The sequence below is a fragment of the Schistocerca piceifrons genome, chromosome 1 (assembly GCF_021461385.2).
Source record: "Schistocerca piceifrons isolate TAMUIC-IGC-003096 chromosome 1, iqSchPice1.1, whole genome shotgun sequence".
Classification (NCBI taxonomy): Eukaryota; Metazoa; Arthropoda; class Insecta; order Orthoptera; family Acrididae; genus Schistocerca; species Schistocerca piceifrons.
In genome coordinates, this window is record NC_060138.1 from 42,725,087 (window position 1) to 42,749,809 (window position 24,723).

A 24,723-nucleotide genomic window follows, 5' to 3' on the forward strand; every position below is an offset into this window, starting at 1 on the left:
CCAGAGGATATTGTGTTTAGTGGAATTTGGGGAGTTTTGTGTTGTCGGTTTTTTTCGTCATTTTGTGTGGTTTGGTATGGTGGTGTGTGTCTAAATTTGTTTATATTTACTTTGTCCCCACCCAAAAACCCCCAATTTCCCACGCTTGTCCCGTTAGTTTCATTAGATTTTTTGTGAAATGTGTGTGTGTTGGTATCTCAATATATTTTCGTGTTCATGGTCATGGTTACGTAATGACGTCATAGGCACCATATTAGAGCTGTAGTGTATGGTTGTTTCCGCCATATTTGTGACATCATGGGTGAAAGCAGACGGGCGGAATCAGATGCTTCTGTATTTCCGTATTTGATGTTATATTGATCACGAAAATCTCTTGCATAAATTAAGTAATTACAGAACAAGAGACAAGTCTAAAGGATAGATACAGCCATGCCTCAGAGATCATCAACAGGAATAAAACATAAAGATACAGTAACACACAGCACTTCTGATTATTGCAGTAATGTGGGGGGGATTCTATTGTGAAGTGCCTCAGCAGTCAGTTCTGTGACCTGTCCTACTTCTGCTGTATGTAAATGATTTGCCTGAAAAAATAACTTTATAGATGTCACTGATATCCTAATTTGATCACACAAAGACGGAATCTGCAGGGAACTGTGACATCAACACTGCAAAGTTTATCAAGATGTTTCACAACAGACTTATCATAAACTCTGAAAATAAAAGGTGGCACTTAACTTCCACACTATACAAAAACTTCACAATGCAAATCCTGTTTTCATAATCAAGGGGAGAAATGTCTGAAATGAGGGTGGCACAAAATGTTTAGGCTTATGTGTACAAAAGAATCTGAAGTGGGAGATCCACATTAAAAGCCCAAATAAAAAGCTGAGTACACTTACGTATGCTGTTAACTGTCACACTTATAATACAAATTACTATGGCACTGCAGTCTCTACTTACATACAGAATTATTTTTTGGGGAATTCCACATTTAAAAAAAATAAAAGGCAAAGCTGCCAGTTTTGTTTTAAAAATGCTTGTTGAAATAATGTTACCCAGCCACATTCGCGTGAGTCATTTGAAAGTAGAACAGTTCACATTTGACCACTTCTTTTGCTCTGTTTCTGGATTAAGTAAATCTGATTTACCAAATATTATTAGCCCAATTATATTATCATTTTGTGTTATGACACTTTATATTAGGCCTATGTTATATTATTATGTACTTGTTTGTGTTGAACTTGTAGTCTCACTTACTAACTAATGTAATTACTAATTAATTGCATTACCTGTGAATTGTCCTATACGATATGAAGAGTGGACATGGAAAACATTTTAAGTGCCAAATTTGATATTTGTCATGAGAAGGAAAAAACAGTGTATCTCTATTTGTACCTAACTGATTTGTATCCACAAATACTGAGGTGTTCTGATACCACAAAATTCTGAAGCTCACAAAAAAAATTATGTTTAAACAAATAAGAGCATAAATATCTTATTAAGAACATACCACACCAGGAAACTGAAAAAGAAAAAATTAGCAGCCGGCCACTGTTAACACTGTTATTTATTTACACAAATAGTACCATTGCCGGTTTTGAACCGAAAGTTTCATCTTCAGATGGCTGTTCACATTTATAGTACATTTGTTGTTGAACAGGTGATGGCTGTGTTTTTTTCCCAATAACTATTGTAAACAATAATAAACATAATATAAACATGAACAGCTGTTTGAAGACGAACCTGTTGGTTTGAAACTGTTGGTTCAAAACAAGTAATGGCACTATTTATGTTATGAACAGTGGCTGGTTGATGTTTTCTTCTCTGCAAGAATCAGCTTGTATTTTGTGCACAGCCACAGTTTCAAAAATGTCAGTTTTGACAAATTTTAGCAGGAAGAAAGTACTTGTTCCAAATGCCATTGATAATGAAGCATAATTTTTCATTTGTGATAATACAAGTACAGAAATACAGCATTAAGTTTTTAACTAGTAGAACTGTAGCCAACAAAAGCCATTTCTCATGTTTTTACTCCACAGGGAAGCACAGCCTGACACAAAGCCCATATGCCATCTACTAAAACGTATGTTTCAAAGACATTCTGCATGTGTTGGCACCTGGATCAATGCTATGTACATGGAACAGATTACCAAGAACAGAATAGCACTGAAAATGCATTTCATGAAAGAGTGTCATTAAGAACATTCTGTATTAACACTCTTTAGATGTATGAAAAAATGTACCAAAAAGATTGACTGGGCCAAGTGATAAATAAAAATGAACAAACACTAATACTGAGTTATCATTGGCAATATTAACACATGTAACTTCTATTTCCCTAAAACTTAGTTTGGAAAGTCCAACAGCATTTAATACTTTCTGCTCTATAAGTGGCACATTAGCTTTCTTGCTTACCTATAACAGCTTCCAAGTAATTAAATTCAACATAAATAAGGTAATTTAACAAATGATAATGAATGGACAAATTAAGACCATCATAAAACTCCATATAACTTACTGCTTCTTAAGGGTGTATATCACACATCAGCAGTAAGATTGACAGCCGTAATTACAGATTACATGAGAAATGAATGCAGTCTGTTTACCTTTTAGCAGTGTAGAAAGTTTTGTAATGAGTTTGAAGGATTACTGTGATATGAAAAAGCAGGAAGAAACAGATGAACGTTATATACATATACCCCATGGCACTGAATCTAATATAGTTCCGTCTCATTTACTATGAAATGGTTATAAGGATAACGAATGAATCCATACATAAGCCTACCTTGGCTGTTTGAGATCCTCTATAACGAACGTCAGCTGATTTCCTTTTATGACATTCCACGGTGCATCTTCATCCTTACACAAGCTGTTTTCCGGACAAGGTACTTTCCGGAGAAAATCATTCTTTCCGTCGTTATTGCACACAGAATCGAAGGCTGATTTATTAATTTTATTAAACATCCTAGTACAAGCTACATCTTTATTTTCAATTGATCTGTTTCCATAATATTCTAAAAAGTAGTTTCTGTCAAGTACAGCTAACGTCACCGGGTTAGAAAAATTATTTTTTGAAGTAATGTTCCCAAATATATAACCTGAAGTGTCTCTTTGGTTATGCATATCGGTTTTCTGAATGCCATATTTCACTAGGAATTTGAAATATTCTTTTGTGTTCCAGGTACCTTTTACGTGCAGTCCACGCGAATTGTGAATAAATAAACAAACAAAAAAGAAAACGTAATATTTCATATTACGTTACTTGGCAAGCAACACAAACACACAATGAACCTTGCACGATTTCGTCGATGTTATGTTTATTGTCGTTGTCTCCTTGAGTATATCAAAACAATTTGTTATCTTTGCCCAAAGGTACAGCAAGGTGGGAGCAGTGATCTTTGGCAGGTGCCATACCGGTAGTGTTTGTGGTGGTTACGTGATGTTGTGGTGGTTACGTGATGCACTGACATTTAATGTTTTGTTGTGATTTGACACGTCGAGTTTCCTCATAGGAAAAAGACACTTTGGTTTAATGACGTGCTATGAGTTTTAGATAACGTTTTATTCTAGAGGTGTGTAGTTTGTGTTGTCAACAATAAACAATTTTTCATTGTTTTCCTTTTCAGGTAGTTGTGTTGGTGTGTCAGCAGCTATTAGTTCCTTTCTTCTGACATGCTTAATGAAATGTTATTTACGAATACACGAATGACAAATTGTTTATAATTTAGCTTGCGATGAAGTAACCTCAGCCTTTTCGGTGGTGCATAAAATATATACTTTGAATTATAAAGAGACGGTTTCCATTATCCTGTAGGATTGCGTGTACCACCTTCGAATTCAAAATTTCTTCCTCTCCACCTAGTGCGGCGATAAATGAATATTTTCCTATAGTGAAATGAGTGCATCAGCGATTCGAACTTCTAGCATAACCATCATGCCGCGTGCTTGTCATATAATGGGATTAAGACTTTGTGGTGTAATTAAGAATTCTTTTTCTTCAGTGTGGTAACTGTAGCGAGGATATTTGTAAATGTTACCTTTACGATACAATCGGACAGTTCTTGATTGAACGACATATCATTGGTAACTCCCGTGACAACCTCTTATCTGTAGGACACAATGTAAGCACAGTGTTTGTAAGTAGTTTACAAATTGTAATTCGGAAATAAACGATATTCCAAGTACTTCAATTCTCACACGCTACGGATTGCAAATGATGATTAACGGTAAGCAGTGGAACGTGTTGACTGCATAAACACAAAACAGGAGTGGACACAGTGGCATCACTGTAACCCGCACCTTCAGTATAACAAAAGAAGTACTAGGTGATATACCGAAAGTGAATGCCTTGTGGAGTTTTTTTTATTATTTTTTATTATTAGATAATGACTTTGCCTTGCCCTGACATATCTGGAGGGTTATCAATTCTAGACCACTCTTTCATAAGTACTTGGCATGAATATACAGCCACACGCCGTTCTCTCCGCTCATGTGGCCCAGTGTATACCAGCTATTGTCTTCAGTAAAACTAGACGTATGTAAATTTTTTGTACCACTTATATGAAATGAAATATTTCTGAGACATTCAGAGTAGTCTGTGTTAGTTATGCATTATCATTTTTGCTTACTTATTTTAATTAATGAAATACACTGTTTTTAAATTGTGTGGTGACAGAGGTCAATGCAAGGAATGCTGGAGTTGTTTTCCAGTCGTTTTGCCACACTTTACTTAGGCTAAAGAATGATTTATGGTGATGCAGTGATTGCCATTATTGCTAACACAAACCAGTAGTGGGAAACTAGCAGCCACTTTTGATACTTGAAGTTGATTTGGCAGGGAGAGTTTGGCCAGGAGTGTTAACATACTTGTTATCTGCAGATGTTAGCAGTAATATTTGGGCTAATCAATGTGAGTAAGTCGAAGTCAAACTGCCAAATTGGTGGAGAATCCCAGGAGATATTGCAGTCCAAACTCCACAGGTTGCTTCAGTATTTCAGTGACTGGGAACAATGGAACAAGGTGGTGCAGTAGTTGGCATACTGGCGTCACATTCAGGAGGGTATTGGTTCAAATATCCACCTTGCCATCGAGATTTAGGTTTTCTATGGCTTCCTCACATCACTTAAAAGATCTGCTGGGAAGGGTCCTCAGAAAGTACATGGCTGATTTCTTTCTCCATTTTTTCCAACCCGAGTTTGTGCTCCATTTCTAATAATGTTGTTGATGGGGCATCAAAAAATAATCTTTAACTTACGAATGAAGGCACGGAGACAGCCCCACATGTTTAAAAGCAATCTGACTATATAGAACATCAGTTGCAAGTAACTATTTGAGACTAAGAAGTATGTAATGGTTTGTAGCGTTATTGGGATGGGTCAGCCCCAACTGGCACAGAACTCATTACAGCATATATCAGATTTGTATTTAAACAATGGAAAATTCTGGATGGAATGAAAATATGAATCAGGCTAGATTACTATTCACCACTTGTAGGAAGTTTTGAACAATGGACAGGTACATTTAATGCCAGACATTCAAGTGTGTGTGTGTTCTCTGTGTCGTAAGTGGCAATCTATCGTAATTTGTACTGTTGTTCAGATAGATATTTAATCCTGTATAATTTCAGAGACAACGTGAAATATGTCTTTCATCCATGTGAGAAATTGAGTCATTCCATGTCACATCAACACACCTATTTTACCTCACCCTCTTAGATTTTGCTGAAAGTTGGTATACTTATAATGGGCACTGAGACTAAGAAAAATACCAAATTCCAATTTTTTATCTCAAACCATTCCTGAAATTTGGCCATGTAAACTTTTCAAAAACCAGCCAAGAATGTGTGAACGGACTTTTTTAAAAATTGTCCTAGGAGCTGCCCTAATTGAGCTAGAGAACTGGGAAAGGTGTAAAGGTAAAAAAGTATTAGAAATATCAAAACATCACCTTATTAAACCAAAACTAATCAGCATATTTTATAATTAAGTTGATTGCTTTTTTTAATTTCATACAACTTCACTAACAGTATATTAACCGATATAACAAAAACAAGAAATTGAGCATTTAACTACAAACTGAAATAAAGTATGAATAAGTACAAGTATTTACACAATAGTTATGGTCCATGATGTTTGAAATGGAACTATTAAACAAATTAAATACGTAATGCTTGTTTTTGACTAACAGGTATCTGTACATAGCTAAATTTAACACAATAGGCACTAACAATAATTTTGAAACAACTTTCTATAAAATATTCATTAACACTAACCTGAGACAAAAATTAAGTTTTGAGTTGAAAGCAGTTTCCCAATAAATTGTCTTGGAATTTCACATATTACATTTTAATAAAGCTGACTGGGTTTGGTTTACATCACTTTCATTAAGAATTTATGTTCTCCCTGTCAGAGTAAATGGATTCACTTTTGTGAGAACACCCACAACTGACACCTACAGGACGTCTGCATGTGCAGGATAAGAGAATGACTTAGCTGGTCCACATGGATGAAGAAGAGTTATTTTCACTTCATCAAGTTCTTCGTTTTTTTCTAAAATGTACCCAAGCCACCAGTTTCTGCCATATTCAGTGGTGACATAGCCTGATACATCTTGTAACTTCAGTTTGTCTGTTGATGTAGTTACTTCCCTCTCCCAACTCTGCATATCACCTGAGAAGTATTTGACTATTAATTTTGATGTAGTGTTGAAATGAAAGCGTGAAATTGCTGTGTTCCTTTGATTGTCAACGCCTCTTCAAGTCGGCTTTTTAAGAATATTTCTGAAGCAGCGTAGCCTTCTTGAGTGGAATATGCAAAATCAACATTTGTGATATTATCTATTGCCCGCTCAAATAGATCTCGTGTGGTTTGGATCTGATTTTGGTATGGCCTTTGCAAACTTGCACGAGCTGCCAGTCTCTTTACTGAACCCCCTACTCCATCACAAGGCCCTTTCCCATGTGCTGTGGCTGAAAAGTGCCACTCAGCTTTTATGATGAAGTCTTCCTCATGAAGGCAGAGGTTCAGGAAGTTTTTCTTATTTTTATACTGAGTGGCAGAACCGTCAGAATAATAGTATATCTTTTTTGGAATCTTTTGAAATTTATTTGTTAGATATGAAATTAGCTTCTTGTGAAAGGTGTAAACCGCAGTTGTATTGTGCTCCAGGCAATCAGAAACAATGACAAAGCTCATATGCTCAATTTTGTCTTCCTGTTTGTAATATATAACAAAAGAGTGAATGGTTATCTGCTGTCTTGTCCAGTGGAAACTCTGAGCTTCATCCTGTAGAACTATACTATAATTTTCTGAAAAATCGCATATGACAACAAATTCAGGTTTTCTCTTGTCAAGTTAAGGAATGTTCGTAGTTGCTTGGCAATGAAGTCATGCCGAATCAAAGTCGACATCTTACTACAAAATAAATCTATAAATTCTTCAGAAGTTTTCTGAACAATTTCCACATTACATCGGTCAACTGATATCCACTGTCGGAACTGAACTTATTGAATTAAGTTTTCATGAAAAGAGTCTCTTAAAATTTTACATATGACAGTTTCTCCTGGGCAATATTCACAGTTTCCCATGTTGCAATCAACTGATGATGGGTTGCAAAGCATTTTTGCAATGCACTGCTCATAATTGTTTAAGCTGCTGTTTGTTGCTGTATTTAGTTTGGCATTTTCTATCATTAATTTTATGTTTTGGTGAGTTGTGCACACACAGACAGTGTGTGCACCACTCCGGCCAGCTAATACACAATGTTTTGGTCTCAACTCAGCAAATTTAGAGAAACATATTTTTATGTTAGGAAACTTGTCTTTAAAATGCTTGTAAGCTTCTTTAAGGTTACACAAAAAAGTCCTTTTGATATTTTTGTTTTATTTCCACTTGTTTCTGTAACTGTCACACAATCTTTAATACCTGGCATTGCCCTGCTAACTTCATCATTTTCATAAAATGAATGTACAGTTTTGACAGTTTCTGTTGGTAAACACATCCCTGGTTTTGGGTTTGGACCTTCCATGAATCCTTTCTCTTTCAAAATTTTTTTGGACTGCCGAACAATGTAATTAGGAGCATTAAATTTCCTCATTATTTTCCTGACACTCCACTTTTCAGGTAAACTTGTAAGAATCATTAGTTTTTTTGCTCTACTTATAGAATTTTTAAAGTTTCTTTTAAGATCTTCAAGAACAAATTCATCAGTATCAGTATCTGACGAAGACGTTCCAGGAGCAACAAGAAGTTTACGTGTCATTGATGAGATTTTCTTCACTTTTGATTTGGCGTAATGCCTAGCTGTTAGTTTTCTCTTGTCAGTTGGGGACTCACCTAGTTCTTGAAGTGTTGTGTTAAATGTTTTACCAGCTACTGAAGTTGGAGTGAAGTCAGGGTCTTGGTCTCGGATGATTATCTCTGATCCAGAAGATTCTTCTTCAACCCTTTCATCAATGATGAGCTCTGGCGTATTTTTCAATTTGGTTACATCTTTCCTACATTTATCACAAATCTTGGCACCACTTGATATTTGAGGAAATAATTTGGACATCCATGTTGTGACATTTCTCAGTTTTTTTCTGTCTCTAATAAAATGATTTGACTTCTTCAATGGATTACAACACTGCACTATTACAGCTCTGCACTTTTTACTTGGTTCCATATTTATACAAAAACCACTTATACACTGTCCTTCAATGTATAGATTTACTTTAAAATGAACTATTAAATATAACAGATACAGACTGGTCGACACATAGGCAACAATTGATTTGCTCCAAAACCACAGTGCACAATAATGCTGTATGCACACAAAGCCTTAGAATGTAACAATGCAGACTACATCATCTCAACAATGGCTCCAGTCTCTGAATTATTGTACAGTAGAGATGGGCAAACTGAAACACGTAACTGTTTCGAAACTAATGAAACAGTACGATGTAATGTTTCGATACACTGTTCCGAAACAGTGAAACAGTTTGTGTTTTGTAATCTTATCATCTTTAATGTCTACTGTATAAGTATGTCCACATAAACATAAATGAGGTGCGAGAGTGCTAATCGTATCGTAGAAAGTATGAAACTATCACTTAGGCGTCTTGGCAGTTTCGTATTTCCTTCAGCAAATGCGCTGTGTGACTTTCATACTTTTCAATTGGCTGAGGACAGCCATAGCTGAAGACAGAAGAACCACCACGAACAGAACTGGAGGTGGGAGCAAACTGCAGAAGCATGGGATATGCTACTGGGATTCCCACATTCCATTAGTATGGCTAATATACCCATCCTACTAATTCCCATGCACACAAAGGGAATAATTGTGGATAATAGACACAGTGACTATAGACTCGCAAATAATTCGAATAAATAATAAAGTATAACAGAAACAAATTTTTGTGTTTCAAGGTGTTTCGAACCGTTACTATAAATTTACGATGCTTCCCGTTCACCATTACAGTATCAGTGATATGTCAAACAGATTGCTTGCAATTGTACCTACATCAAATTTATGTACATGTCTAATAACTGTCACTCTACGCCTTTTTTTATTTAAAATGTTGTAGTTTTACTTGCGTTTCTTAGTATGATTTCTGTACATGAACAGAGAAACGTATGTTATAAAAAAGTTTAATTTAACTGAATGATTTTCACATATTTATTATTTTGAATGTGAATAGTATGCGTTGTTTTATTGTTTGGTTAGTGTTTATAAAGCAGATGTTACGCCATTTCGGAATAGGACAGTCAGCTAGAAACGAAGCTTTATTTTCGGATATCTTAAGCTTCTTGCTATTGCTTGTCAAAAGATTTCGACACTCTTGAAAGTGTTTCACGAAGTGATATGTTGTGTTTCAGTACCTGTGCCGAGCCCGAATCTCGCCCGACACAGAGCGGAATGAAACATCACTGTTTCGATACAATTAGTCCGTTCCAGGCACAGGTGGACTGAAACAGTCTTATTTTGAAACACGATACAGTTTCTGTGTCTGGCTCGAGATCCGAGACGGGCGGAATGAAACACCACTGTTTCGAAACAGTGAACCATAGCCGTTCCGAAACACTGAAACAGTTCCATGTATCGATACACTGTATCAAAACATAGGAACAGTGGCCAAGTCTATTGTACAGACATGAAGCCCTATGTATACGGTCCTCTACTGACGTACTACCGTAAAGGTCAGTTTGGTTAAACTAGGGCCGTTAGTGAAAAACGAGTCCGGAATAAGTTTTTTTAACAATGAGCCCATCATCATTCCACATTTATATTTTGCCATGTGATTTACAACAGTATGAAGTAGTTATGGAAATATTTTGCAAATTTTCAATTATGTACTTTTTGTAAAGAAATGAAATCAAAATATTAATTACCATTTTGAAAAAGGTTATTAATTAGAAGCTATGTTTTTTGGTCTATCACTGGAAAGAGCATGAAAAATGCTGCAAAATGACACCTTTCCCAGTTCTCTAGCTCAATTAGGGCAGCTCCTAGGGCAATTTAAAAAACGTACGTTCACACATTTTTGGCTGGTTTTTGAAAAGTTTACATGACCATATTTCAGGAATGGTTTGAGGTAAAAAATTGAAATTTGGTATTTTTTTTAGTTTCAGCACCCACTATAAATATACCAACTTTCAGCAAAATCAAAGAGGGTGAGGTAAAATTTTGATTTAAAGTGTGTTGATTTGACATGGAATGCAAACTTCAACTGTGAAATATTAAGGGAACAGTGCACATAGTTGTTGCAAGAAAAATGATGGCAGTATGTAAAGAGTTCCCTTTCAGGAACAGAGTCTTCCATGTGTGTGTAACATCACTCATGCTGCTGATGGGTGTCTTTGTGCCCAAACACAATTGGAGTCCTCCACTGTACTGCGTCAGAAATATTAGACTAGTTGACTATAGTCCATTGGAAGGCACTGTTCCTGAAAGGGAACTCTTTACATACTGCCATCATTTTTCTTGCAACAACTATGTGCACTGTTCCCTTAATATTTCACAGTTGAAGTTTGCTTCAAGCAGTTACTACTAAAATATTTACTACTATTCGTCAGCTGCTTAGTAGACTGTGGATAAATCAGTTTCGAACTTCGTCACTGTATTCTGCAGTAGATGCTGGGAAATAATTACATAATACCACATCTACTGTCTTTGAAATAATAAAGCAACACGTCTCATATTCAGGGTGTTCATTAAGTAACTATGCAGTTCATAACCTACCGTATTAGGATCATGGAAGTTATAAGAGATGCTGGTAGTGATCCACTTGAGCTTGAAGTCACAGTTGCACACATTTCTGCATGTTTTTGAATATATTGAGCAGAACATTGGGAGTGATGTTCTGATGTGACATGTGCAGCTTGGAATTCTTGTATGGTGTGTGGATTGCCTTTATAGGCCTTTCCCTTCAACATACCCTATAGGAAGTAATTCGGTGGAGCCAAGTTGGGTGAATGTGGAGGCCAGAGTCCTCGAGAGATGATGTGGTCACCGAAGGTGTCCTTTATAGTGTTCATCGCCTTGTGGGCAGTATGTGCAATTGCCCCATTCTGTTGGAACCAGGCATTCTCAATTTTGTCCTCATTCAGTTCACCTAGGAAGGGCTCCGGGATGCAGGTGCAGTGCCAATCTGCATTTATGATGTCCTGAAGTAAGATCAGCCCCAGTGATGTGTTTTTGAGTCACGGCGCACCAAACACCAACCTTTTGATCATGCAGTGCAGATACCTTAAATTTACATAGATTCTCCGAAGTCCACACATGACTATTCTGGCTATTCACGTAACCGGAGAGGTGAAACCACGCCTCGTCCGTGAAAAACGTTGTGTCAAGAATCCCCTCACCATTGTCCTACAGGAAGGACAGAAACCAGTTGCAAAAGTTCACATGCACCGAGTGATGGGTGTATCTCAGTTCATGTACGACCAAGATTTTGTACAGGTACATGGACAGTGACTTACGTAGAATCTTGTGAGTGGAACCCACGGACACATGGGTCTGCTAAGCTAGTTGTCTAACTGATTTTTTTGGACTTTGCAGGATTGTGTCTTGCAGCTCCATCACCTTCTCTTCGGATGTGGATGGCCTGCCTGATTTTGGAGCATTGTGAATGCTTCCGGTCTTTCAAAACTCGATGATGAGATTCCGTACACAGCATTGCGGTTAGGCATCTTCACTCCTGGGAACTTTGCTGCAAATGCAGTTTCTAATGCTGAGGTAAACTTGTCTGCGTTGCGGGACACATGCTCCACAAGAAACACTCTTTGATCAATCGTCAGCTTGATGATGTAATGATATCACACAAGACGTTGGTCTTCAATTAAGCCAGACCAGTGAACAGATACAAATACCTAGTCAAGTATGGTTCATATGTGCTTGAAATATGTTAATCAGTGGAAAACATTGTATTAACAATTGGCAGTCATATCAGTCATAACTTACTTTCTGAACACCACGCACACACACACACACACACACACACACACACACACATACACACACACTCTTCAAATTCGATACAATAATCTTACTATAACAAATATTTGATTCTTGGAAAACACTACCAACAGTGTCATACTTCAGAATGTGAACTAAAAGTTCTAAGTGACAGATCATAATTGTAAATACAGTAGAGTATTCATTTGCCTTACAAAATCTGTATAGTGTAATGTGATTGGATAGATAAAAAATCTACTTACCAAGCAGTGGCAGGACAACACCCCTCTAAAAAAAGGTCTCATGTGTGCAAGCCTTCGGAGCCAGTGGCTCCTTCTGGCAGAAGGATTGAAGGGGAAGGTAGAAGGGCTAGGAAAAATAATGCAAGGGGTTTAAGAAAAGCAGTAGAGTTCAGAAGGCACCCAGAACCCCGGCTCAGAGGAGACTGGGGATGATAAGAAAAACTCTTTATAGTCTGTACTTGTCATTGTTCTGTTTTGGCACTTATTCATGGGAAGGCCCACTTCTCCAGCAGAAGTCGGCGATACACGGAATGTCAATATCACACCCACACACGTTCTTCATCTTGCGAAGTTACTGTGATCACCGATCAACCTTGAAGATGTGCTGTCCATTGACAAAATTAATAATAAATTCACACAGCAGTCTTGCTCTCCTGTACACTAATGTAATGTATTGTTTTATTCAGTGTGAGTGTCATTTGTTGAAAAGGCAAACATAATGTTGCACATTACATTTCCTGAGTGATATGTAACATCATATATTTTCTCACTTAGACCAACAATCTTATGACAAATTCAAGTACTATACTTTAGTTGTGTGTTTTTAAATAATTGCAGTATATCCCTTAGTGTGTAAAAGTCTTTATCTACTGCTATCTTATAAAGTTAATATTTTCATTTGGAGAATAGTGCTATAATTCTTGCTTTCCTTGGTCATCTGTCTCACTACAGCCATCCACCAGTGTTAAGTTTCAGATGTCATTAAGTATAATGCTTCTGTATGTGCACAAAAGTATTTTCTTAACTTAAATTACATCCAAACTTAACTCCTACTGCGAAGTACGTCTTTTGTTTTGCCTGTACTTAGTGTCTAATGTAATTTCATTTTTCTGTCCAAGCAATTGCAACACAGTTGTAATACAGTAATGTTTTTTTCAAAACCTCTTACCTATCCTTAATAATGGTTTACTGCAGAATTGTTGAGCATATTCCCAGTCCCTACATAATAAATTTCCTTGAGGCAGAAAAGCACCTGTGCACAAATCAGCACGGACTTATAATGCAAAACCTCAGCTTGCCTCCTTTTCTCACATAATATCCTCTGAACCATGGATTATGAGTAAGAGGTAGATTCCATGCTTGTAGACTGTAGATTGCCAAAAGGTCTTTGCCACAGTGCCCCACTGCAGACTGTTCACAAAGGTCTAAGCATACAGTGTAGGTTCTCAGATATGTGAGTGGCTCAAAGACTTCTTAAACAATGAACCCTTTATATTGTTCTGGATGGCAAGTGTTCATCAGAGACATGGTTATCATCAGGAATGCCCGAGGGAAGGATGATAGGACTGCCCTTGTTGCTTATATACATAAATGATCTGATGAATAGGCTGAGCAACAGTCTGTGATTGCTGATGAGATTATAGCGTACAGGAAAGTGTCATCGTGTGACAGTGGGGAGATACCGGATGACATGGACGGAATTGTTGTTTGGTGTGATGAATGACAGCTTGCTCTAAATGTAGAAAAAGCCGGTTAAAGCAAATAAGTAGTAAAAACAACCCTAGAAAGTTTGAATATGATATTGATGGTGTGTCACTTGACACAGTCATGATGATTAAATATCTAGGTGTAATGTTGCACTGTAATATCAAATGTTGCACTGTGATATAAAATATAATGGGTACATAAGGCTGGTAGTGGGTAAGGCAGATTGTAGACTTTGGTTTACTCGGAGAATTTTATGAAAGTGTAGCTCGTCTCTAAAGGATATAATGTATAGGCCATTAGTGTGTGACATTCTTGACCCCTGCTGTTGCGTTTGGGATCCCCACCAGGCCGGATTAAAAGGAAGACATCGAAGCAATTCAGAGGCATGCTGCTAGATTTGTCTGATCAACATGTGAGAATTAATATACTGAAGAATTGCCACTCATTTGGAGATCCAACAAAAAAGCCAGGATGCTAAAATTCACTTTGAAGACTGCTTTAAAAATTACTTTTGTCCGGAAGTAAAAACAGTATTTGAAGGACAGTACCTTAAGCATGTTAATTTTGGATAACACTCTGCACCCAGTTAGCTTATCTGAATTATCTGGCAGTGTAGAGATTGAGTATCCTCTTAAAAATACAACAGCTCCGCTCCAGCCAGTTGTTCAAGGTGCAGTAGCTGCTTTTAAGTCTTATTATTTATGAAGAACTTTTCATAAACTTATACATGAAATCAGTGGTAAATCTTCAATGACAATAAAAAATATTGCAATAAACAATGGCTGCATGGCCAAAACAATTGACAATTTGGACACACAAGTACACAAAAATAAGACAACAAATTGCCACACTAATAAAGAAGAGAAAATATTTCCCAGCATCCCATACCTAGGTGCCATATCACAAAAAATTGCAAAGCTGTTCAATAAAACCAATGTAACAGTTGCATTCTCCAATAATAAGTCATCACGCTTACTAGTATGCCACATAAAAACAGATAACCATAAATTCAACAGCATTGGAGGGTATAAAGTAACACATCTTAGTTGTCCTGCCTAATATATAGGGAAAACAGGCAGAAATTTCAAAACGTGTTTCCAGGAAGACACAAAAGCTTTCAGTTTACACCACTTTGAAAAATTATGTATTGCACAGCACATGCACTGCACATTGAAGCCAAGGGTAAAAATGTGTGCCCCGAGTGATGAGTTGCGCAATGACAGAATGAATAAACTAACATATGCTGACCTCAAAACATTAAAAATGTTCTTCTTTGCCGGCCGCGGTGGTCTAGCGGTTCTGGCGCTGCAGTCCGGAACCGCGGGACTGCTACGGTCGCAGGTTCGAATCCTGCCTCGGGCATGGGTGTGTGAGGTGTCCTTAGGTTAGTTAGGTTTAAGTAGTTCTAAGTTCTAGGGGACTTATGACCTAAGATGTTGAGTCCCATAGTGCTCAGAGCCATTTTGTTCTTCTTTGTACTAAGGTCTTCTCTGGCTTCCAGCCTCATCGAGTGGTTAAAAACCCATGAACTTTCGACCGAGCTCTCCTACACCATTGTGAAGTGGTAAATGACTGATTTGTTGCTGTGGCCTCAGTGTTACATAGCTGCAGTGCTGATTGTGACATCACAGGTTCACTCTTCTTTGCCAACTGCAGTAATGTTTTTGTCCTGCATCCATCACGCTCGCTTCAACACTGGGATGGCCTGGTCTTGGTCTGTGTTGAACTGCAAACCACCATCCATGTTGGAGGTGTTTTCGGATTATTTTTATTTCTACACCAGGCCATTTTTGCTGGGGGCCTGAACACTCATGAGATGATGTGTTTCTTCAGGAGCCGGCTAATGTTTCCCGACACTGTGCCACAGAAAGGCAAGACTGCAAGTTTCTTGTTCATATCTTTGGTGGTGTTTTTCCTGCGTGTCACACAAGAAATAGCCTGTGATACCTGACAGTGATTGTAGCTATTTTGGTACAGCTGCTACAGTGTCTGCCAAACTACACAATGTGGATCAATGCCAGACTGAACACAAGAGGTGCTTACACCTGTACTGTCTAATGAGACATCTGTCATTATGAGGACATAGAAATTGTGGGTTGCATCATAAAAGAAGCACTAGACATAGAAATATCTGAAAACACCATCAACAAGGACTCCTGTTGCAGCTCAGCACAACTTGGGACCCAACCAACCCAAGGTTGAAGCGGTCGCAATGCGTGTTGGATGTAAACGTTACCACAGTTGGCAAAGAAGAGGGCACCAGGGCCATCACAGCCAACAGTGTGTCTGTATGATGGTGAGGCCATGGCAACATGGCAGTCATTAACTACTTGACAATGGCAGAGGACAGATCAGTTGAAAGCTCATGGGTTTTAACCTCCTGGCGCGACTGGAAGCCTGAGAAGGTTTTAATAATTCATATCACAGTGCGACCATGCATTCGTATATTCTTACTTGATTTTTTGTTGAGTTTTTTACTGTCCCCCCCCCCCCCCCCCCCTGTTTCTCTCATGTTTCTGCACTTGATTCATGAAAATATTGAAACTTAATGTCTCATTTCTCACTATAGGAAAATACTTTTCACTTCATTCAAAGAGCAAATGTTAGATGATTTGCACTTGAAGATGAACCCACAGGGTGGAAATGCATTGCGTAATTTAATAAATGAAAGAAAATTGTGACTGAAGGCATTTTTATACAAACTTCTTGTGACATTTTTAATGTTTAACACCAATGTTACTGTTTATTTATTGACTGATAAGTTTCGGGCTTTGCCCATCTTAACAAGCCACAAACATCTTTGACATCTTTTAACATAAATACCAGATAGATTTAAGTGTGTTGACACAAGTAGAACTGTCCACACCAACCATTCCCTAATTACAAATACAAAAGTAGTTACTACATGAACCATTTTATTCACTGATACCTTTATTAACCACATTCACTATAACAAATTTGGTTCTCTGTAATAGGTGGTTTGTGAAAAGCTAGAAGCTAGGCAGCAAGTGAATAAACATTAGCTTTGGCGTTAAACATTAAAAATGTCTTTTCTACAACAATGTTATTACCAACCACAGTGCATGAAGTTAGTAAAACTGTACAAAAACCAAAACATCTGGTGTCAGCAGGCGTAGATGAAGTATCCATCTGTGTGCTGAAATGGTGGATGTGGAGCATACAAGCTGCCATACAAACATAATAAATGAACCATTTGCATCAAGGAATTTTCTAGGGTGTTAAAAACAGCCAAGAGTTGGCCCTCTGTTAAAAGTAATGCAAAAGAAAGAAAACACTACAGACCAAATTCTGCATTGTCGTCATTCTGAAAAATAAATAAATCAGTTGTGAAACACAGATTAATGAGTTGATTAATAAATTCTAAGTGCACTGTAATAGAAGTACAGAATCTGCCATACTAGAATTTACAAAAGCAGTACTAAGTGCTCTTTATAAGGATGAGTGTTTCGCAAGCATATATTATTAGATTTATTTAAGGCTTTTGATAGTGTTGACCACGAGATTCTGCTAAATAGGCTATAACCATCAAGAGTAATAACTGTAGCTAACGACTAGTTCTGATCGTGCATAACAGATAGGGTACAAGAATAAAGCTCCAGTGAAGCAGTTCTCAGAACCAAAACACATTAAGATAGTAATTTCTTGCGATAGCCATTACTGCTCCAGATACATATCATTGACTTTTTCAATAGTGTTAATCATGGAGGAAAAGTTTTCGTTACTGGTGACAGCAGCATTATCGTTGCTGAAAAAATGAGAGAACTCTCAGTGAAAGCAAAGGAAACCTTTAAAGAAGTTTACAGTTGGTGAATATGCAGTTAAGCTACATTGAACATAAGGAAAACAAATAAATGAATTTCAGTTTCAAGAGGAAAACTATTACTGGAAACATAAATGTAGGTGATACATCTATAGACTACATAACAAACACAAAATTTCTAAGAATGATTATTGTATGTTGAAATGGCTGAGTACCAAAAGATATTTGCAAACGGATTGTTGTCACCGTTTTATATCCTTACAGTTCTGCCAGAAGTGTGTAACAGCCTTGCATAGTCACTTCTTAGCAAAGGAATTCTTTTCTGAGAAACAAATACATGAAATAGAACATAGTTTTCAGTGCACAGAAAAGAACCATAAGGATAACAACAAAAATAGTAATGAGGCTCTTTGTATATATTTGCTCAGAACATTAATGATTTTAACTACACCATATGAATACATTTACCAGTGTGTTACACACATCAAAATTAACCATGATAATTACAGCTCATGCTCATCACCATGGAGCAAGAACTAGGCCGAACTTACATTTACTAAGAAAGAATAAATATAAAACTACTACTACATACAGTGACTACACTGTTTAACTATTGTTTTCATAACACCTGATTTTGTGATGTAGACATTTCACTGACTGCAACCCAAGTATGTGTGTTTAATCGGCTACCCTCTACATTCAGGTAATGTATCATGCTTGTGGACCGCGTTGCACATACAACTCAAACTCCTTTTTTTTTTTTTTTTTTTTGCCGAGGAATAAACTTGTCACAGCTGATATTGTGCATAGTGTTAAAGTACATTATGAAATAATGTGTCTAAAATGTGTTCCAAGTGAATGGATGGTATAGAACTAGCTTTTTATGTAATGGGGTAATTTCTTTGAAAGATGATGAAACGACACTGTTGTACACTAGGGATAAACCAAATAGTTTGATCAATTTTAAACAAACTGGTCCTGTATTTGAGGGGATAGAGGGTCTAGTTCCAATCCAGCCAGCCTGATTTAAGTTGTCCATGGTCTTCCTAAAGCTGCCAGTGTGGCTCCTACTATAAGGCCATAGCCTCACCTGTCTCATCCTTGTCAAACTAGATCTGTGACTATGTACTTTGTTTTTTGTTCTTAAACTGTAATATCATGCATGTCCAGAATCCTTGTAAAAATGATCCAAGGATTAATAAAAATATTATGGTGCTGCCACTACCCTACTACTACTACTAATGCTACTACTACATCATGAATTGTCAATTATGATCATGTAGGCTGGAGGTTTGGTAATGCGAAACTCTAAAGATTTCGACGGAGGGTGCTGCTTGAAATACGTACTCAGTAGTATTTGTATGGATTGACTCCATCTATTAAATGCAAACATGTGATGAAATACTGTAGGAAATAGATGTAAAGTCTCTTTGGGGAGAGAGAGTGTCAACATGTGCGTTATTGGAGGGAGTCTTTATTATTTTCCAGACAGTGATGTCTATCAGACTTGTGTATGGAAGGTCTCATTGACAGACAAATCTTGTGCATTTGTGAATGGGAAGACACCACGAAAAAGTGTGTGCCCCTGTAAAAGGTAATAGAAATGACACTTCACTTTCACATAAACAATATTAATTTTGAACTTCACTGCTTTGAAATGAGTTGTTTTACTTGTGCCCATCATGGAAATATTACTGAGAAATATAAGTGGATTACTTTTAAGTTCACTAGGAAGTCTGACACTGCTGCCAAATAGCCAAGTGGTATACAAATGAAGCTTCATTACTTAGCTTGACATTCCATTTATAATTTGCACAGTAAATCATAATGTTGTGGAATGAGTCATTTTACATTCACATTGTAAATTAATTTGTAAATATGGATACATGCTGAAACTTTATGAGATTTTTTTTCATTATTATTATTATTATTATTATTTATCATTGTTACTATTATTATTATTATTATTATTAAATATACAGATGTAAGTTAGTAATTCCTACCCACCACATTTTTACACATTACAAAACATTTTCAGTTTGTTTTCAAATTTTACTTTGCTGTCTCTCAGACATTCTGTATCTCCAGGTGAATGGACAAAATTTTAGTTACAGCATTGTGCATCCATTTTTGTACAGTAGTTAACCTTAATCTGTAAAAATGAATGTCATTTTTCTGTCTGCTATTCTAACTTTATATCATTGTTCCTTTTGAACTGGAGTGGTTTATTTACAACAAACATTATGTGAAAGCAGTAGTCAGAATGCCTAACTCCTTAAGCAGATGTCTACAAGAAGGTTGAGGGTGAGCACCACATGTATTCTTACAGCACTTTTGTGAGCGATAAAGACTTTTTTCTTTAAAGATTATCTACCCAAGAATAGTATTCCATATGACATTATTGTATGAAAATATGTCAGGACAATATGTGAACAACATGTACAGAATATCAAATTGATCAAGCCTGTGGAGTAACTATTTATAGTGATATCCAATGTAATTACTTTAAAATTGCATTGGTTGAAGTGGTTAATGACAAGTTAAATGTTACTGAAGGATTAAAGGGACAGCACAGCTCTATCCACGAAGGAGACCTGCTGCAGTATCTATGTATTAATGTTCTTCGTTGTGAGTCAGATTTGAGTGAATGTATGACAGCTTTAATTGAGTAGACAATTAGAGAATGCACGGAACAGATGTGTAATTTAGAAATTAAACTATGATTCTTACAATTATGTAGCTAGCATTAAATGAAATAAGCAATAAGAAAGGTAGCATTTTCATACCTGAAAAGTTAGTGACACTATGAAAAGTGCACACAAAGTTTAAAATGTTCAGTATTCTAATTGCATTCAGAATTGTCATAATTTTAGTACTACAGGAAATAACCATGTGGATCATTGTCCCATTAATTAGTTCATGGTGTATGTAAACAGTCTTTTTGTCGTGTTCCATTTATTTGTAGATTGCAGTAGGAAGCTTGTGCTACTGGTTGAGAGTGTTAATACATAGACAGTAATATATAAGTTTATTTATTGTTTTTTAATCTGTTTCCTACATTAGGTTCAAAGATATACAACATATACTATCCGGTTTCTGTAGAATGAGTACCATTTGTTTTACTTGTGGAATTACCTCAAAATATTATCTCATATGACATTAGTGAATGGATGCATGAAAGTAAACTAACTTTCTGGTGATTTCACAACAAAAACGAGCAATCATATACAGTGCAGATGTCGCTGAAATTGTAAAATTACAATGAACCAATCAATAACAGTTGTGAAAAGTTCATTTGCTATTCCTTCTGTTAATGTGTGTCTACTGGGATTGATTTTGGATACGAGGTACAAAATGCAGCATGAAATTCGCAGTGAGTGAGGAAATCAATAGCTAGAGTTCACAATGGACAACTACTCCTCCATAATGGATACCATGCTTAAAAATCAAACAACACCATCTCTTTATGTGGACCTCCCCAGATGGACATTATGAGAATCAAATTGACTATATCCCTATTGATAAGAGATGGAGAACCTCTTAGCGCAAAGTGAAAACAAAACTAGTGTCAAATGCAGATCTGATCGCCATCTACTGTGGGCCTACATCAGAATTAAGCTGAATAAACCAGTGGCTGAAATGAAGTTGAAAAGGCTGGCAGCAGCTGACCCAGTTACATTCCAAGAAGTACTTTGAAGAATTGGACTTCCTGACCTAGAGAGAAATTGCAACATAGCTTGAATAAGAGCAGGAAAATAGATCACTGGTGTAATAAACAAAATCCCAAAGATGAACACCACGGTGTAGTGATAACACTAGATGTTAAATGAAACTTTGGCTTTGATTGAAAGGCAACTTAACGTCCGGCTTACAGTCATAGATCCAGGACAATGAGAACAAATTATGGAAAAAGTGAATAATGAAATTAAACATACTTGTAGGAAAGACAAAAATGATCAAATTAACAAAATTTGCGTAGAGCTCAAACTCTGTGCAACAGAGAACCACAGCTCGGAACTATATGACAATGTGAAGTGCTTGGCACGGGTGTGGGAGTTTTCACTCAGGACTCAGGTTATTAAAGACAACTAAGGGAATATCATCACAGATGCAAAAGGTATTACTAAAGTGTGGAGTGAATACTGCATCAACCTGTTTGCTGAAGACACACAACCAATGTCAAGATACCAGAGCACAACTGACACTGAACCAGCGATTCTTAGACAGAAGTGGAACATGCACTGAAAAAGTTGTAGAATCAGAGGGTACCAGGCCAGGTTGGAATTACTGCTGAAGTCCTAAGAAAACGTGGCTAACATGGGTGTGGGCATCACACATAGGTTATGTCAAAAGATCTGGATGTCTGCAAATTACTAGATCAATGGTGCCTCTCCATTTTCATACCACAATTCAAGAATCTCCAATTTAGTATACAGACTGTAGAACAGTAGCCTTTATTTCCCATACAGTAAAATGGTGCTCACTATATTGAATGAGAGGCCGAAGCCCTTCTTACGTCCACAATTATCAGCTGAACAAACTGGATTTATTCCATGCAATGGAACTCATGAGAAGATCCTAAATGTCTGACAGCTCATTGAGAAGGTAGGAAAATATAATACCAAAATGTTCATGTGTTTCATGGATTACAAGAAAGCTTTCAACAAGATGAAATAGTCAAAGCTGTGGACTATCTTCATTGACATGGATACGCCGAGACACCTAGTATACCTGATACGGCAACTGTACTTTTCGAACCTAGCGACAGTAAGAATCGGTAACACCTCATATAATTTTCCTACTAATGCTGGCATAAGACAAGGATGCATTATCTCTCCACCATTGTTCAGTGCATGTAGTGAGCACATTATAAGAGATGTTCTTGAAGAATGGTACGATGTGGCATTATTGTCAGCGGCAGAAAAATCAATAGTCTCAAGTAGGCGGGTGACACTCTGAAAATTGCAACAGATGAGCATCAACTGAAAACCGTCATGTGAAGGTTGGCTAAATGAAGCAGAGAATAAGGTCTTGAAATCAACAATATAAAGACCAAAGTGATGATTGCAGATTGTCCTAATGACAACAGACCTGATATCGCAGATATTGCTGGTTATGAAGTCATCAGCCGGTTTGAGTATCTGGGGTCTCTTGTCACTGATACTGGAGATTGTGAGCCTGAGATCCATGGGTGCATTTTGACTGTGAGAAATGCAACAGCAAAACTTGCTCACAACTGGAAGGATGCCTCTGTCACTGTCAAGACAGAGCTCACTCTCATCTGGCTCTAATCTCCCCTATCATGAGCTATGCAGCAGGAACTTGGATGATGAAGGTTTTGGATCATCGTAGGATTCATGCTGTGGAAATGTAGTGCTATAAAAGATTACTTCGAATTCCATGGACAGCACATCGAAGTAGTGAATCGATCCTGAGAGAGCTCTAGATCATCTTCTCAACCAAAATTTGTTAAAAAATTTTGCTCACATTGGCAAAAGGCAATGGAAAGAACAATGATAGAGGGAAAAGTCAACAGCTGAAGACCTTGAGGATGCGCACCATTACCCTGGATAAACCAGATTAAGAGCTTGACCAGGATGGGCTTGCAGCAAGCAAGTCACAATGCCCAAGACAGAGCTCTGTGGAGGCAGATTAGCAAGGCTCTGACCACATGATGCCACTATGCCCCTGCGCAGGGTTAGACCAAAGAGAGAGGAGACGAGATAGGAGGTTATTTATGCATAGCAAGAATGTTACTGGATTGTTTGTTGCCCAGACTACTGCTTTAGCAATTATTTTCTTTGTGAAGAACTGCTTTGCTTTGAGACACCCATAAAACATCATATTTTTATGCTTTGTTCTGCTATGAATTGAAGAAAACTAATATTCTTTATTTTTCCCTTTTTTATGATTTTCTTTCAGCAGAAAAGAGTAACAGCGTTGCTTTGAATTTTGATTTTGAGGTGACACACAGTGAAAATGTTACCACTTTCAAAGAACTGCTTCAAAACTGTTTCGTCCCTCTGCTCAGCCTACCCCTTAGGTCTTTCCAGCAAGGTAAGTTATGTACTTTTAACATTAGTTTATGGAGAATATTGATTTTATCTTCTTAATAATTATGATATTTATTTGTCCTGTTTCACAGTACATTCTAAGAAATGGATTCGGTTCACTGAAACAACAAGTTTCATTGACAGCTCATAGGGTAAGTGGCGTCTTTTTGTCTGTTATTCAATTTACTAGTATGACAGTAACACAATTTTGTTCAATTCGCATAAATCACTTTGACATAGTTGCCTGTTAATACAATTTTGTTCAACGCACGTAAATCACTTTTACACAGTTGATTGTTGTTACCCAAAACTTAATTTTCCTTAATTATAAGGCAACAGTACAAACAGTTCCATGAATCTTCCAATCCCGCAGTTTTCCTGAATTTTCACCAAATTTGATAATGTTGACTAATGAATATACACACTTTTCTCATGTTTGCTCCACATGTCCAGCAAACATTGCAGGGTTTCTGGATAGGTGTTCTTATTTCCTGTAGTTTCAAAAGAAGAGATAGAAGTTTCAAATTATGATGAATTATTACATTTTTAGCCTCACAACTACGCATAAATGCAAATGCTTTTCTGTTACATACATGTTTTTCGATCTCACTCCATTCACTTCATATTTTTGGTCTTGTTCTTCTTCTTAGATTTGCAACCATCAGATCAGTTAACAGCAGCTCGGTATGCATTTCTGTCTTTAGCTTTGCTCTTGAGAGCGGT

General features: G+C 37.0%; 2 protein-coding genes across 6 annotated transcripts in view; one reads left to right on the forward strand and one right to left on the reverse strand.

Moving 5' to 3' along the window:
- The window catches only part of LOC124780636 (integral membrane protein GPR180), a 63,112-nt gene extending 59,284 nt beyond the window's left edge, over positions 1 to 3,828 (reverse strand). The window contains exon 1 of the mRNA XM_047253795.1: positions 2,789 to 3,828. Within this exon, the coding sequence (XP_047109751.1) occupies positions 2,789 to 3,255 (467 nt within the window). The 5' untranslated portion in view covers positions 3,256 to 3,828. The remainder of the gene's footprint in view (positions 1 to 2,788) is intronic.
- LOC124780652 (cytochrome c oxidase assembly protein COX15 homolog) overlaps positions 3,401 to 24,723 on the forward strand; it is an 85,866-nt gene continuing 64,543 nt past the window's right edge. Inside the window, exons 1-4 of one of the 5 annotated variants that reach the window (XM_047253800.1) lie at positions 4,434 to 4,537; positions 12,041 to 12,217; positions 23,873 to 24,004; positions 24,093 to 24,152. In XM_047253800.1, the coding sequence (XP_047109756.1) occupies positions 23,927 to 24,004; positions 24,093 to 24,152 (138 nt within the window). In that variant the 5' untranslated portion in view covers positions 4,434 to 4,537; positions 12,041 to 12,217; positions 23,873 to 23,926. Of the gene's footprint in view, positions 3,576 to 4,383; positions 4,538 to 12,040; positions 12,218 to 23,869; positions 24,005 to 24,092; positions 24,153 to 24,723 lie in introns of those variants that run through there. The other 4 variants (XM_047253801.1, XM_047253799.1, XM_047253796.1 and 1 more) reach the window with 4 other exon arrangements.